Source organism: Esox lucius, chromosome 18 (genome assembly GCF_011004845.1).
Source record: "Esox lucius isolate fEsoLuc1 chromosome 18, fEsoLuc1.pri, whole genome shotgun sequence".
Taxonomy (NCBI): domain Eukaryota; kingdom Metazoa; phylum Chordata; class Actinopteri; order Esociformes; family Esocidae; genus Esox; species Esox lucius.
In genome coordinates this window covers 9,921,866-9,938,242 of record NC_047586.1, presented here as the reverse complement: position 1 = coordinate 9,938,242, position 16,377 = coordinate 9,921,866, and the positions used below count along the sequence as shown (strand labels likewise).

The following is a 16,377-nucleotide window of genomic DNA, read 5'->3' as shown; positions in this document are numbered from 1 at the left end:
TCATTACCCTCCATAGGCAAATGTTGATTTTTCACACTGCGCTGAATTATGTGGTCTGAATAAAACTCTAGAGATAGGTAATGAGGACTTCAGAAACTAGTAATGCGTATTTTAATGCTAGGATAGTAGCCTATATGTGGCTGTCCCGCTCTCCGTATCATGCCGCAAATACAACGTAGCACTGCGTTCACGCGGAATTGCATGTATTTGGAAAGAGTTGTCATTGCTCCGAGGACTGAAATGTATATATAAAATGGGAAAGTAAATCGAAGTTAGTGAGCTGGTTCGTTCGTTATTGTGGGTAAAAGGCAACCGCTCTAGCAGCAAATGTTTTGTTCAACACCGCAACTTCAGCGGTTCAGTGTTGCCCAGACAGCTTTCTGCATGCGTTAGAGAATAACCCTTCTGGCGGGGCTACCCATATGCGCACTGACTGTAGCCTACTTAAGTTTTTTTCCAATCAGCTCTCTTCGCACCCTCGAGGCTCTGCTATATCCAATAGCATGTAAAGAAAAAGAACGTAAACTAACCTCTCGAATAGAAAAGGTAATCTATTTGGGAAAACGCATTCAGCCTGACGCGTCTCATACCCAGGTTTTTTCTCTTCTGCGTTTTGGGACCAGCCTCTTATTTGCTTTTACGGACCCCATTGTATTGAAAGGTCCCAGTTGCAATATTTTTTCCATTGACATTAATAACTTGGACATTTACAGCTGTGTGCTCAAGGAGAAATCCTGTTCACTTTATTCCAAGGGACTGAGCCCGCTTTAAGGACTCACCGTTATCCTGTTCTTGCGTAAAGGGAAATTAAAAGCAAGAATGGAAGTTTGTAAAGGTCGTTTACTTGGTATCACAGTTGCCGTAGCTCATGGGTTTTTCTCGGGATCTTTGAATATTTTGCTAAAATTTCTCATCACGACCTACAACTTCAACTACCTCACTCTCATCCAGTGCCTCACCAGCACATTAGCTGCGATTACACTGGAGATACTAAGGAGACTGGGCAAAGTAGACATACCTCCGTTCAGCCTTCAACTGGCTAAAGTCTTCGGAGGTGTTTGTATTCTGTCCACATTGCAGTCCACTTTAACACTATGGTCTCTCAGGGGACTAAGTCTACCCATGTACGTGGTTTTTAAACGTTGTCTACCGCTGGCCACCCTGGGCATCGGCGTGTGCGTTCTCAGGAACGGTATACCGTCAGTGGGGGTCATCACCGCGGTGCTCATCACCACCGGAGGAGCGGCTTTAGCTGGTAAAATTCTATGTATTCAAATAATGTCATTTTATTTAGATTTTTTATTTTTCAGGACTAGGCTTAATCTGTGTCCAAACCTGACCATGATGTTTTATTGAGTGTACAAGTTTGAACCCACTGCATGAGCAATAATGTATCGTTGAGCAAATATTGCAAGTACATTAATAGAGTTGCTTAAAATGGGAAGGGGGGGGTGTGTGTGTAAGAGATTACAGATGTTTTTTCTATTAATGTCCCTACTGTAAAGTATTCAGATTTTCTTCTCAACATTGCTGCAACTGTAAAGGAAATGTCAGCACTGGGCTCTATCCCCTTACACTAAAAACTGAACACAACCTTTCCATATGAATCCACATAATCCGTGGTGTTTTAAAGATGTCTTTACCCTATGTTACAATTATATTTTGAGAAATTGCACCTTGATAACTTACTAAGGTTGTTTTTTCAAGTTTCTTTTACAACCCTGTTTCCAAAAAAGTTGGGACACTGCATAAAAATAAAAACAGGATGCAATTATGTGCAAATCATTTTTCCATATATTTCATTGAAAATAGTACAAAGAAAACATATCAAATGTTGAAACTGAGAAATGTTATTGTTCATGGAAAATTACATGCCCATTTTTAATTTGATGCCAGCAACACGTTTCAAAAAAGGTGGGACAGGGGCATGTTGGCCACTGTGTTGCGTCACCTTCTTTTAACAATATTCTGTAAACATTTGGGAATTGAGCAGATCAATTGCTGTAGTTTTGAAAGTGAAATGTATTCCCATTCTTTCTTGATATAGGAGTTCAGCTGCTCAGCAGATCAGTATCTCCTTTGTTGTATTTTTTATTTCATAATGCGCCAAATGTTTTCAATGGGTGTCAGGTCTGGACTGCAGGTGGGCCAGTTTAGCACCCTGACTCTTTTGCTGTTGAGTCATGCTGTTGTAATACGTGCAGATTGTGTTTTGGCATTGTTTTGCTGAAATACGCAAGAACTTTGCTGAAAAAGATGTCATCTGGATGGCAGAAAATGTTGCTCCAAATCCTGTATATATTGTTCAGCATTAATGGTGCCTTCATAGATGTGCAAGTCACCCATGGGATGTGCAATAATGCACCCCCACACCATCCTGGAGGTTGGCTTTTGAATGGTGCGCTGATAAGAAGCCAAATGGTCCCTCTCCTCTTTAGTCTGGAGGACACAGCATCCATGATTCCCAAAAATAATTTTGATTTGTCAGACCACACGACAGTTTTGCACTTCGCCAGAAGTGTTCCTGAGCCCATGCAGTGATTTCCACTACAGAATCATGTCTGTTTTCAATGCATTGCCGCCTGAAAGCTCAAAGATCATAGACATCCAATATTGGTTTTCAGCCTTGTGCCTTGCATACAGAGATTTCTTTGGATTCTCAATATCTTTTAATGATATTATGTTCAGTAGATGATGAGATCCCCAAACTATTTTATATTGAGACATTTTACTTTTTAATTGTTGCACTATTTGTCCGTGCAGTCTTTCACTGAGTGGTGAACCCCTGCCCATCCTCACTTCTGGCAGACCCATCCTCTCTGGAATTATCTTTTAATACCCAATCATGTTACTGACCTGTGGCCAATTTACCTAATTAGTTGTGTGATGCTCCACCAGGTTTAGTTTTTTAGCATTACAAAACTTTTCCATTCTTTTGTTGCCTCTGTCCTAATATTTTTTTTAACTTGTTGCTAGCATCTAATTCAAAGTGGGCATACGTTTGTCAAGAAACAATGAAATGTCCCAGTTTTAACATTAGATATTTTTTCTTTGTACTATTTTCTATTGAATATAGCGTTTAAATGATTTGCACATCATTGCGTTCTGTTGTTATTCACATTTTACGCTGCGTCCCAACTTTTTCTGGAAACGGGGTTGTGCTAGTATTACTGCAATATATTGTTGCTTCATTGTTGTTTCATTCTCACGCCACATTTGTTGTGGCTCTGCATGTGTGTCTGTCTGTGTGTGTGTGTTTGCTCAGGTTCTGGGGATGTGATGGGTGATCCGTTTGGCTACGTGACCGGTGTCCTGGCTGTGATCATCCATGCCTCCTACCTGGTCCTGATTCAGAAGACCAGCACAGACAATGAATACGGTCCCCTCACAGCACAGTACTCCATCGCGATCATGGCCTCCCCAGTCCTCCTAATCTGCTCTGTGGTCAGCATGGACTCCATCCACATGTGGTCCTACACAGGCTGGAGGAACCCATACATCTCCGGCATCTTCTCCCTCTGCATTTTCATTGGCTGTGCCATGAACTTCACCACGCTGCAGTGCACCTACATCAACTCAGCCGTCACCACCAGCTTTGTGGGCGTGGTGAAGAGCATCGCCACCATCACCGTCGGCATGGTGGCCTTCAACGACGTGGAGCCCACCGGCCTGTTTGTGGCCGGCGTGGTGGTCAACACTGTGGGCTCTGTCACCTACTGCATTGTCAAGTACTTTGAGACTAGGAAGAAGACCCTCTACCAGGACCTTGAGGAGCAAAGCAAGGACGAGAGCCTGCCTGGACAGCCTTACATCGAGGAGAAGACACCCAATGGAGGCCTGGAGCCCCTTCCCAATGGTCACGGTGGGTCCAATGGAGGATCGATTGAACAGGTCCCCACAAATGAGCACGTCCTGGCTGACCAGAGCCTCCATGACTACCCACCCCCAGACACCAGTAACAGCCTTGATTCTGTAGATCTCCAGAGAGAGGCTTTTCATAACGAGAACCGGGCCAACCGGGCCAACCAGGCAAACCAGTCCGCGAGTGACAGTTATGTGGGGGTGTGGAGGTCCATCCGAAATCTGCGGTTTTTGAAGAAAGACCCCTTAATTGATAATATGGAGGTGCAAAGTCCTTGATGGGGAAATCTCCTCATTCCCAAAGGGTGCATGTTGTGTCAGTTGTTTGTAGGATTATTTTCTTTTTATTTGTGAGACTGGTTTGACATTGGTCACTGATTCATGTTTTGAGATCTGTATTTTTCTCACAAACACACACTCATGGAGGCAACAGATTATTTTTGGGAAGATTGAGTGTTTATATGAATTGGAAAATATACACTAATTATCCATGAAAACGTTTATCAGTCATGTTAATAACAGGTGAATTATTGATGGTAAATTGCTAAAACTAGGGGTCAAAGGCATCTGAAGGACCATACTGATGGCATAACACCTCCACTTTCCCCAACCCCTATTTTGCCATATGGTAAGCCAAATGAAAGGGCTGTTTGATAATGTATTAGGTTCGGTTTAAACCGATGTGAAACGTTACCGACATGTTGAAGAAAGATTAATTCCAGTTTTGTATGATTCCTTCATTCACATTCGCACGTGATGTTACTGCCTGTCCAGATACTGTATGATCCTAAAATTGTGTTAATTTGCCAAGTGAAGTGCAGTAGCCACATCAACTGCATGTACAACGCAAAGTCAATTTAAACAATTTTTATGAAATCTTTCACTGTGATGTTGGCCTCTTCTGTATGATGAATCCATTACAGTGAAATGCATGGTGTTTGTCTTAGCCATATTGCCTTTCCATTGAAAAATCCTTTTTGAATTACCAACAAAACTCTATAGCTGTTGCGATTTGGTTCACTTAACATCAACGCAATATAGGCGTACTGAAAGCTTCTCCCCAGGGCACAAAGATATGAGGTAATTGTATTTGTGAGAAGATCATTATCAGTAGAGCACATAGATCCTTAATGTCAACATTAAATTGAAAAGAGAGTGACTAGAGAATGACTTCCATCGCTACAGTACCCGTCTGTACTCTCATTGGGTCATTAGTCAAAATACAGCACAACCACAATAGTTTCCTAAGAGGTGCTCTCAACTGGTGTTTGGACCGACTGTATATACTGATTCAAGTAATACTGTGTGAACATTGAAAGTTTGTGCACTCTCCAGCATGATTTACAGGGAGAGGATGTGTGTGTCCTTCCAGAGTTCCTACTGGGAGAAGAAAGGGAGAAGCATGAGCAATCTTTCCCATCACCCAGCAGAAAGAGTGAAGCCTGCAGTCAGCACATTAGTGGCAGGAACATACATCCCAAAGTGCCTTTGAAATTCCTCGGCAGGACTCTGGAAGGACAGATTAACCAGGACCCCGGTAGTCCTGATAACAGCGTACTGTAACAAACAGGTAAAGTTAAAAAAAATATAACACATGTTGAAGGAAAAAGGGACAAATTGGGAAATTCTGAGAGGAAGGGGTTGGTTTTTAAGTATAATCACATCCCCTCTTCGGTGGGAGCAGGGAGGGCTGGGAATATAGATTAATTCAGCCATGTGTACAGGAAACACCATGCACAAGTCTCTTTTTTTTGCTAAGCTATATTCAAGATTGGATCTAATGCGGCATTCCAATATACTCAGACTTTCAATTATGTTGTTATCTGAGTATGCCCCCTGTAGACCACTGATTGTGGAATCACATGGATATTTAAACTCCTCATTAACCCTACCTGAAAGGACGCTACTAGCTCCACAAAATCCATACCGCACAGATTCAAAATCTCTTGCTCTGCTTATCAACACAGCCTCTCCGTGATCACCGTATTTGATAGAGAAAGAGTTCTTTATTTAATTGCAGTCTGTTTTCTAAATGTTAATTTACTTACATTTTTTGCTGGCAGTTAAGTTTTTAATGGAATTAGCAAGCACTGTTTTATCTATCTATATCTATATCTCTATCTATATATATATATATATATATATATATATATATATATATATATATATATATATATATATACAGCTCCGGTAAAAATTAAGAGACCACTGCACCTTTTCTTTCCTTTCCAAAAAAGTTGAAAAGGAAGGTTTTGAGTGAGGAACAGAAGCGTTCAATTTGCAGTGGTCTCTTAATTTTAACCCTTCTGTTCCTCACTCAAAACCTTCCTTTTCGACTCTTTTGGAAAGGAAAGAAAAAGTTGTTATATATAATATGGAGCTGTATATATTACCATGAGTCTGACACAAAATACATTATAGTGTTATATATATATATATATATATATATATATATATAACACTTGCTACCCAAATAGTTAGACTTTCAAGTGCCTAGATTTTGCATAGTAGCCTACTTTAATGAAAATGTGCATATGTAGCCAGTCCACGGGTCCAGGCATAGGTACTGTATAGTCATTGTACCTATACAGCCCTCAGCCATGTTTTGTTGGCAACATACCACAACCCTGTGTGCCTTATTAATAATTGTATTATATTATTTTATCATTTTGAACCCTGAATGTGGATAGAGTTTTCAAATTGTGTGGGTAACTGGTTTACAATCGCAATGACCACTCAAGAGATTTTGTTGTAAAGCCAATTTACAACTGATAAGGATGTATCCAGGCACTGAACATCTTTTCTTAACTAAAGTTAGTGAGTTAGTTACTTGACTATAGTTATACACCGATCAGCCATAACATTATGACCACCTGCCTAATATTGTGTAGATGCCCCTTTTGCTACCAAAACAGCCCTGACCCATCGAGGCATGGACTCCACTAGACCTCTGAAGGTGTGCTGTGGTATCTGATACCAAGATGTTAGCAGCAGATCCTTTAAGTCCTGTAAGTTGCAAGGTGGGGCCTCCATGGATCGGACTTGTTTGTCCAGCACAACCCACAGATGCTCATTTGGATTGAGACCTGGGGAAATTTGGAGGCCAAGTCAACACCTTGAACTTGTTGTGTTCCTCAAACCATTCCTGAACCATTTTTTGTTCAGGTAGGTGGTACGTGTCAAAGTAACATCCACATGAATAGCAGGCCTCAAGGTTTCCCAGCAGAACATTACCCAAAGCATCACACTGCCTCCCCTGGCTTGCCTCCTTCCCATAGTGCATCCTGATGCCATGTGTTCTCCAGGTAAGCAACGCACACGCACCTGGCCATTCACGTGATGTAAAAGAAAATGTGATTCATCAGGTCAGGCCACCTTCTTCCATTGCTCTGTGGTCCAGTTCTGATGCTCACATGCCCATTGTAGGGCAGGGTGGACAGGGGTCAGCATGGGCTCCCTGACGGGTCTGCAGCTTTGCAGCCCCACACGCAACTAACTGTGATGCACTGTGTAATCTGACACCTTTCTATCAGTACCAGCATTAACCTTTTCAGCAGTTTGAGCTACAATAACTAGTCTGTTGGATTGGACCACACGGACCAGCCTTCGCTCCCCACGTGCATCATTAAGCCTTGGCCGCCCATGACCCTGTCACCAGTTCGCCCGCTTTTCTTTCCTTGGACCACATTTGATAGGTACTGACCACTGCAGACCGGGAGCATCCCACAAGGGCTGAGGTTTTGCAGATGCTCTTACCCAGTCTTTTAGCCATCACAATTTGGCCCTTGTCAAAGTCGCTCACGCTTGCCCATTTTGTCTGCTTCTAACACATCCATTTTGTTCACTTGCTGCCCAATATATCCCACCCACTGACATGTGCCATGATAAACGAGATTATCAGTGTTTTTCACTTCACCTGTCAGTGGTCATAATGTTATGGCCCCCCTGAATCCAAGTGTGTACCCTGTAACTCTTCATCATGTGATCATTGTTAATTCCAACCGGAATAATGTCAACGGATTATTTGCGTTCAGTCCAGCAGCGGCCTCTCTAAAGTTATTGTATCAGGGCACTTGGCCACGTCAGGCTGTGTCAGCTGCCATTCTGTGCTACCGCACACAAAGTCAGCAGTGTCCCACCTAGCTCTACAGCCGTGATTTACAGTAGGGAGTGTTCCAAGCTGTTTTATCAACAAGACCGGCCAATAGGTCATTCATCAGCATCAAGCCCTAAGTGCTTCGTCTGTAGCCGTCTATCACCCGGTTTTGCTGCAAAATGGATTTCCTTTACAGAGGAGCACGAAATGACGGACCGGAATCATGAATCTCTGATATGATCATTCCCCGGCAAAAAAGAAACCTAGTTCTTTATAATGAAAGGGCTTTCGGAGCAGCGGTGCGATGGATCCGACTCGATGGATATGGCCGGGAGGATGACAGTAGCTTGGAGTGGGGAGATTAGCTGACAGCTTTCCATACTATTAGCACAGTTGTTTAAGACGACTCAGGCAATCGCGCAGAACACACACGCACACACACACACTGACACACAGGGTCTGTCTTTCTCTTTATTCTCCTTAAACAGGCAAGTGCTCCTTCATCTTCCTCTAAATAGTGTGTCTGGATGAGAGAGGGAGTGAGTTACGCCTTTTGACAGTGTTTGGCGTAGGCCTATTTAGCCTATTTGGAAGAACAGCCTACAGATTTGAGCTGTGATCGCTTATAAACGTAGCATACCCGGTTTTGCCAAAATGACAGAAGCATTGCTAAGTGTAACTTTCCTAGGTTTTTTTGTAAGAAAACATTTTAAGGTTTTTTCTTCAGTAAAACAAATGCTCTAAGAGAGACACATTCTAAATTACATACTTTTCAGAGCACAAATGTGTCTTATAAGTACACCAGCCAAATCCATATTTTACTATCATTCTGTGCGGATGGAGGCACTGCAGAATGTGCTGTCATGGAAAAAGGGCTCCATCTAGTGTTTATTTACAGTTCCGTTTTTGTGATCGAAAATAAAGTGAATTCCGTAAGCATTTGGACAGTTAGTTTTATTTTTGCTCTGTATTCTAGCCCTTTTTCATTATGTAATGATGATGAGGTTAAAAGACAGATGTATTTTGGCCAGGTTACTGTTAGCTAAAAAATTACCTGAAAGAGCCTCGAGCATTCTGGAACAGTGTTACTGACAGATGATACTGTTAACCAAACCTGTGAAGAGAAGTGTGGAAAAAAAAAAAACCATATTCTTAAGTAAACCAATTAATTTATGAGAAATGGTGGAGTTAGTGTTATGGCTTGGTCTGTATGGCTGCAAATGGAACTGACTAACATGTCTTCATTGATTACATGACTGCAGCAGAATTGTGTTCAGATAAAAACAAGATACAGCTCCGGAAAAAATTAGGAGACCACAGGGGTCTCTTAATTTTTTCTGGAGCTGTACATATAAACGCCTTGAAACTCATTGGACAGTGCCTGATCGTACAGCAGGACAATGATCTAAAACACGCTGCCATAGCTACCAGGAAGTTTTTCAGGTCCAAAAAAGAGTAACATTGTTTAATGCCTCAATAACTCAATCTGAATCCAATTCCGCAAGCATTTCACACGTTTAAGGCATTTCACAAGCCTAAAAACAAGGTTGAAGACAAAAAGGCTGCAGTAAAAGGCCATCCCCAGTGAAGATGCCCAGCTTCTTGTGACCCTTATAGGTCGCACATTACAGGCAGTCATTGCTGCAAAGTATATGCAACCAAGTACTTTCCTGTACATAATGTTAACCTGTCCTAATACTTTTGGTGCCCTAAAATGAAGTGGATGGATGTGAATACATTTCCCTCAAATGAAAGCTTTAAGTCTGCTCTTCAAACGCATTTGCTATTTTACCCTAGTTCTGTTTCCACTTGGATACACTCATTTTTACTTTAAATATGAACATGGGCTAAATGATCAGATTGATCAGAGTTGTATACAGGAAACAGGAATGGAAGGATATATTAAGCATATTGAGAATAAAAACGTGAGCAGAACGTGAACTGCAAACACGCATAAGCTTCTGGATTTCTAATGAAGCAGATACCTATTCTGGAAAGGTTTTAAAAACTATGGATCCACATGATTAATATCCCCACTATACTACTGCTAGCTAAAACCACGGTTTTAAGAGCCTTCATTTTAACTGTCACATTTACTATTTCTGAATCCTATCAATAAAATATGAACATCCACTCAGTTCTTTTTTCTGAAACCGGTGCCTTGTGGGCAGCTTAAACGAGAAAGTACAATCACCCAGCGTATACAAAATAAAACATGGCATATTTATTTAATATTTAACCAAACAAATATTTAACTAAGGAGTCTGTAAATGAGGAAGCAGGAGTGTATCAGAGTGGCAGATCATTCTGGTTCTGGTTCATCTGGTTCTGTCCTTAAAGTCGTTTTAGCTAAATATTAAACAACCATTGGTTTCTAGGAGGCAGATCTTTGTGGATGCCTTTTGGCTGTATAAATGTACTTCCCTTTTAATGTGGCCATTTGGAAGAACCAAAAACAAAAGGTCCCTCTGTTCATATTCTAACTGGTAGACTTCTTCAAAAAGGTGATTGTGAGTGTTTTCATTGTCCTTGGGGAGTCAATTGCTAACTGCATTTAAAAGTCAGTTTACATAGTAAAGTCAATATTGCATGTGAATTGTTTGAGAAAACCAAAAAGAATTTGCATTCAGGTCAGTCCAACAATTTCCTTACGTGGTTTCTTCATATGGAAAGAACAGAACATACTGTGCATACTACACTTTGCAGATGAGGAGAGTATGTTTCAGTTTGTTATAAAACAACATATGATTAGAGACTTTTACAGGCACAGTTCTGGTTGTTCATCAGGAACTAAAGTATCATTGCATGTGCCTTCATATAAACTATACAAAACAGACAAACAACAATGCTATAATGCTATGCTATAGCTGTTAGAAAACACATGGTTAAAAGATGTTACTAAAAAATATTTCCTTCATTGAATTGGGCTAATAAAATGCTTTGTACATAAAACCTAAAATCTGTTACATAAGCACTCTGCATTTTTCTTTCACGCTCTGTACACAAAACATTTGGAATTGTGAATAGTTATACTAGTCGGTAATAACTCATCCCTCCCAAAAACATAACCCAACACATTAGTTCTCCATGATCTGTAGATTCCAGACATTCTGTAGTTTAGTCAGGTCACTCTCACCCTCACTCTCCTCTGAGGACTGTCTCACTATCACACTGGGCAAGATCTCCATCTGCTCCGACTCTGTGTCCTTTTCCCTCCCCACCTCCACCTCTAGCATAGTCTGGGAGAGCAGAGGAATCTGGAGGATCCCTGTTGTGGGGCTCCAGTCAACACAGTTACCCCCTTCGTCTTCTTCCTCAGACTCCTCTGGAAACAGAAGCTGCGGTGGCTCAGTATCCCTCCTGTCAGACAGCATCAGGTACTCGCTGGTCCCCACCTGCTGCTCTGGAATTGATCCCACAAATCCACAGTCAGAGGGGTAAATTTGAGGGTCATCAGCCTTTTCTTCCCAAAGGTCCCGCTCCGGGGTCTCGCTGACTGAGAGACACTGTGGTGCATAGGGACTCTGAACCTGATCAGGCTCTTTGTAACCTTTGCCCTCCCCCCCGAGATTTGGCAGTGGAATCCTAAAGAGCCCTGTCTCGGGGTCCCTCTCTAAACAGATCCCAGTGAAAACAATATTATCCAAAGGCTCCTGGGAACGTGATGCACATTTCTGTGCGACATACGGGTTGCTCTGGCTGAGACCCAGGGGCAGGGTTTCCTCAATATCAGATGCTTTGGTTTCCCTTATTTCTGGCATCTCTGCTCCGACAAAGCCATAGTCCAGGGTCTCAGGCTGGCCCTGCCATAAATCCCTTTCCCAGGGCTCCTCTGGAGACTCCTCTCTGTCAGGGGCTTGGTGGGCTGCATAGGGTAGTAGAGGCGCCATATCTGGCTGGTGGATAAGGGCAGGGACAGTACTGGGCTTGGCCATGTTGACCAGTATCACATTGACTGTCACGGCCTGCTCAGGACAGAAGGTCTGCTGTGGCTTTGGGATGTTCGATATCGCCTGAAAGAGGAAAAAAGTGGACATGCGTCTTACAGTAGTAAACTTCACTTCATAGCAATTTTTTAAGTCTTCTATTGGTCACATACAGTATAAGTTACACATAATTCTTACCAGGAAAGAGGGACTTTGTTGTTTTGTACCACAGATAAAGTGGTACGCCAGGCATCCAATTATGAGCAGTATGAAGAGGCAGATGAGTGATGGAACAGCGACTCCCATCACCATCAGTAATAGCTGATCATAAAAGGGATCTGTTCAGAGTAGTTTGGTAGAAATTAGACATACGGAATATACTAAACAGCCATTATAGGTTTGAGAAAGCCTTTAAAGCAGTGGTATTCAAATCCCACTCCATTTTTCCATTGCAACCCCCTAATCAGGGACTTTTCTGTCCTACCTCATTAATTGCACCCACCTCATGTCCCTGGTCTGAATACGTCCCTTATTGGGTGGGTTGCAATGAAAAAATTGAGTGGAACTGGCTTCCAGGTCCAGATTTGAATACCAAAGCTCTAATGCCCTCAAATTCAACTCTGGACCTCGAAGCCAGTTCAACCTCGTTTTTTCATCGCAGCCCTCACATCAGGGACGTATTCATGTCTGGGACACCAGCTGAGTGCAATTAATGATGAGGTAGAACAGATAACCATCAGGATCCGGACCTCATAGGGTAAGAGTTGAGAACCTCTGCTCTGAAGGATACAGCTAAGACACATGCACACTCACTATAGTGTACACACATCTAACTTAGCTACCGTAGTGCGAATTCGAGACTTTGACATTGAACTCATAACACTAAATCTAACCCTAAATAATTAAAAACAAAAAACCTGCCTAAATATGGGGATATAGAAAATGTCCTGCTTTTACCACAGTTTGGGGATATTATGTTCCTATTTATTATGTAAAACCAGTTCTCTCTGTCACACACAAACATGCCTTTAGATTCAAAGTGATAAATACAACCTGGGAAAACCCCTCAGCTTTCTGTGGCTACACCTCTCCTGTTACACTACTACGATTGGATAAGAGACAAAAATATTTCTGAAATTATTTTGCGCTTTACCAGAACCGGTAGAGTAGGTTTCCTCCAACAGAGAAATATGCATGGACAAAAAAAACATAACTGAATGGGTTCTGAAACAACATTCCAGTAACTCAGATCTTGTCTTACCTCTTGGAGTTGTTAGACACTCCCATTCAGATGCATGGCTAGGACTTGTTAGGTACTGGGCCTTGGCTGAGAAGCAATACTGGGTTTCATATGTTAGCAGACCACATTCAAAGGACTTGGTTTTCAGAGGGAAGTGTCTCTGAAAGGCAAAAATGTTTGTCGTTTCAACAAACGATTTTATCCAGAGCAACTTTACATGTAATTTCATTATTTACAAAGTTACAGTAACCAACAAAACACCTACCGTTTGGTTGCTCCTGTTGTCATAGACAAACAAGGAATACGTCATCCCAGGGAAGAATTTCAACATTGAATACTCTTTTGTCAGGTTTCCAGTCTTCCATCTCATTGGACCCTTCAGCCTGACTTTTGCACGATTCTCCTTCACCACAAGTTTTACATGTGGAGGTCCAAAGATTGCTGTTTTAGATAACAAACATGTCATATCATACATGTCCTGACGTATTCTCTGATTGTAGAGATGATGAGAACTATCTTTGAAGGAGTTCTGAACTTACTGTCAGCTTTGGGGTCAAACCTCTTGTCTGTTAATGTCCATCTGGAGGATATGTTAGTGCCCACTGCCTTGACTCTGGCAAAGTAGTTTTCATCCAGGTCAGTGGTCTCATTGGAAAGGTCACACCAAGTCTGTGGGATGTCTACACACTCCTTCTTCACCCTCCAGTGCACCTTTCTTCCACCACCATCCACCATGTCACCATAGCTAGGAGAAAGCAAACACATAAGATGCATCTTTAAATAGTCTGGAGAGTTAAAATGTAGGTGCTTATTTGGTTCTGGGTAACAGTATTATGGAACCATATAGAATTGTCCTCACATTGCATACTCCACCATGTAATGTGTGTCATTTGGGGAGTCTTCCCCATGATGCCACTTGACAACATTCTTCAGGTTCATGGAGCTGAAGTGAACACCTTTTGGACGTGCAACATTGGACCTGTGTGAGACCACTAGGAAATAAGAAATCAGATGATCAACTGCCTGGAGCACATGATATTTTATTGAGCATCACTTTCAACAAACAATTTTTAAATGGCATTTCAGTTTTTCTTAAAGTTACAGCTAAACATTGTATAAAATAAGACAGGATGCTGAGCAATAAAAGCTTTCATAAAACTATTTTTCGCCCCTGACTACCCTAGACCACATTTTGGTTTCCTGTGTGTTACAGAATTGTGTTCTAGTACATATCTTTACAGGGCATCTCACAGTGACATTAACCATACTGACCCTATTAAAGGCAACATAAATTCATAGATTTTGCAACAAAATTCTTGTTGTGATTAACACCTCAACTTAGCTTTAAATATAACATAAGCCTATATATTTACTTGTTAACAAGTTCTGTTGATGGGCTGTTTGGAATGAAATACTGCCAGAGTAATGTAGTGAAAACAAAAGTAAAAATGTAGTGCCGCATATGTTGCTGTAGTGGCTGAAACAATGAAACGGAATAGTGCAGCAACATTAAGCAGAAAACGCTGCATATAATGTAGCATCCAAATTGAAAAATAACTGATGAACTAGTAAAACATTGTATTTGTGTTGGTTGGGTTTATGATTTTTACAATATGTATTTTATAATGTGTCGATCATTTCACAGTCATTATTAAACCAAGCCCATAAAGCAAATAAATAGTCCTCTAAAATTAAGTATGAGGTGTCGCAGTGATTTAAACTGCACTATAAGTTATTCCATAAAACTGTATAAGGTAGCTTACCTGCCGTCCATAGAGAAAACAAAAATAGATATTTCCCTATTCTTTCACGTAGAATTTTCGACAGATACATGTTATTACATATTATAGCCTAACCATATCAAAGGTCCCCGATTGCACCTTTAAAACGACCTTTGAGTTCACTGACATGTCAACCGATAAAAAACGTTATTCATCTTACTGACACGCGTCTAGTTCAGGTAAAGTGAGATTCGTTTCTGCACAAAGAGCAGGTATAGTCAACCTGCACGTGAAAGGGGTGGAGATATTTTACAGTTACTAAGGAATTCAGTAAACATGAAATAGGTTTCGGTTTGATAGCACTCCTAAAGTGCTTCCAACGTATGCATTTTGTCATATCCATGAGGCAGGAGTGGGGAATTTGCTTTTTTGCGGACTCATTTTCTAGCTTTCTTTCCTTTCGCTGATTGCTACCGGGAAAGCTGTGCTAGTACAGGATTTATTACGTGTTCTGCAAATGTAAAATAATTCCATGGAAAACTCAGAATGTTTTCTCTGAAGCACATTTCACCAAGCCGTTCTACTTATCATACTGCTCGCTCAGACAGGAAGCAGTTTCTTGGAGAAAGTAGGCTATTGAACTTGCAGGTTACCTGACTTAACCCGACTTAACACCGCTTAACACAAGGAGTTAATGGAGTGTGACAAGGCCAGTCAACCTCTGTCCAAAACACCCCCAATGTTTTTACCTCTGAACAATGCCCCTGTATACCGTTCTAATGACAGTGAAAAATAGCTAATGTTAGCAAAGGATAAATGGGGAATTAGTATTATACAAGCGCCAACCTAGTTACAGCGAGGCTGCATTCATTTAAATGGCACCTCAGCAGAAACAAAACAAATATTTCATCTGAGGCACCTTTATTTTAAAATGACTGCAACCTTAACCAAAACATAAACCCTGACCATAACCCACATTTGCTTTACAACTAATTCTGAAATGAAATCTTGGGTTGCAGGTAAGTATCTGTAGGCCTACACCCTTTTCAACTCAAACCCGGTCAACTCGATCCCAACAAAAGAGCGTGTTGGCAGCTGCAACACTTAAGGGGAGGCACACTTTAAAATTGATAGAACAGATAGATAGAAATTGATAGAACTTTTCCTCTTGTAAACAAAAAGAAAAACCCTGAAAAACGAACATGAAAACGCCATATTAAAATAGCTTATTTATATTCCTAGTCTGCTGATAGTGTGCTACTTCAGATAAATAATCCTCTTGTCTTGAGGCGCATTTAAGTTGCAAATGCCATTGGGGGGGAGAAAAAGTATTCAACGCACACAAATGCATAATGCAATTGCAACAAAACAGCAGTTTCCTTTAATGCTTGCCTTGAGAAATGCCTATAGGGCATCTACCCTGGGGGGTATTTTATCCCAAGTTGCAATCACAATTAGGTAAAGATTATTTTAATGTAATATGTATTTTAAATTAATGTGAAAACATTTGTACCCACTGTTCTCCTCCCCTCA

At 41.2% G+C, this 16,377-nt stretch overlaps 2 protein-coding genes across 2 annotated transcripts; one reads left to right on the top strand and one right to left on the bottom strand.

Moving 5' to 3' along the window:
• The first annotated feature begins 382 nt into the window (after nucleotides 1-382).
• Nucleotides 383-4,742, top strand: LOC105017924 (solute carrier family 35 member D3). Its single transcript, XM_010882956.4, has 2 exons — nucleotides 383-1,255; nucleotides 3,266-4,742. The coding sequence occupies exons 1-2, from the start codon at nucleotides 820-822 to the stop codon at nucleotides 4,138-4,140; spliced, it is 1,311 nt and encodes a 436-aa protein (XP_010881258.2). The 5' UTR covers nucleotides 383-819; the 3' UTR covers nucleotides 4,141-4,742.
• Nucleotides 4,743-10,159: 5,417 nt separating this feature from the next.
• Nucleotides 10,160-15,085, bottom strand: il20ra (interleukin 20 receptor, alpha). The gene is made up of 7 exons (XM_010882953.3): nucleotides 14,887-15,085; nucleotides 13,983-14,115; nucleotides 13,663-13,868; nucleotides 13,389-13,564; nucleotides 13,145-13,283; nucleotides 12,082-12,221; nucleotides 10,160-11,970 (listed from the first exon to the last, which is right to left on the bottom strand). Exons 1-7 carry the CDS (start codon nucleotides 14,954-14,956, stop codon nucleotides 11,035-11,037), a joined length of 1,800 nt encoding a protein of 599 aa, XP_010881255.1. The 5' UTR covers nucleotides 14,957-15,085; the 3' UTR covers nucleotides 10,160-11,034.
• Nucleotides 15,086-16,377: the final 1,292 nt, after the last annotated feature.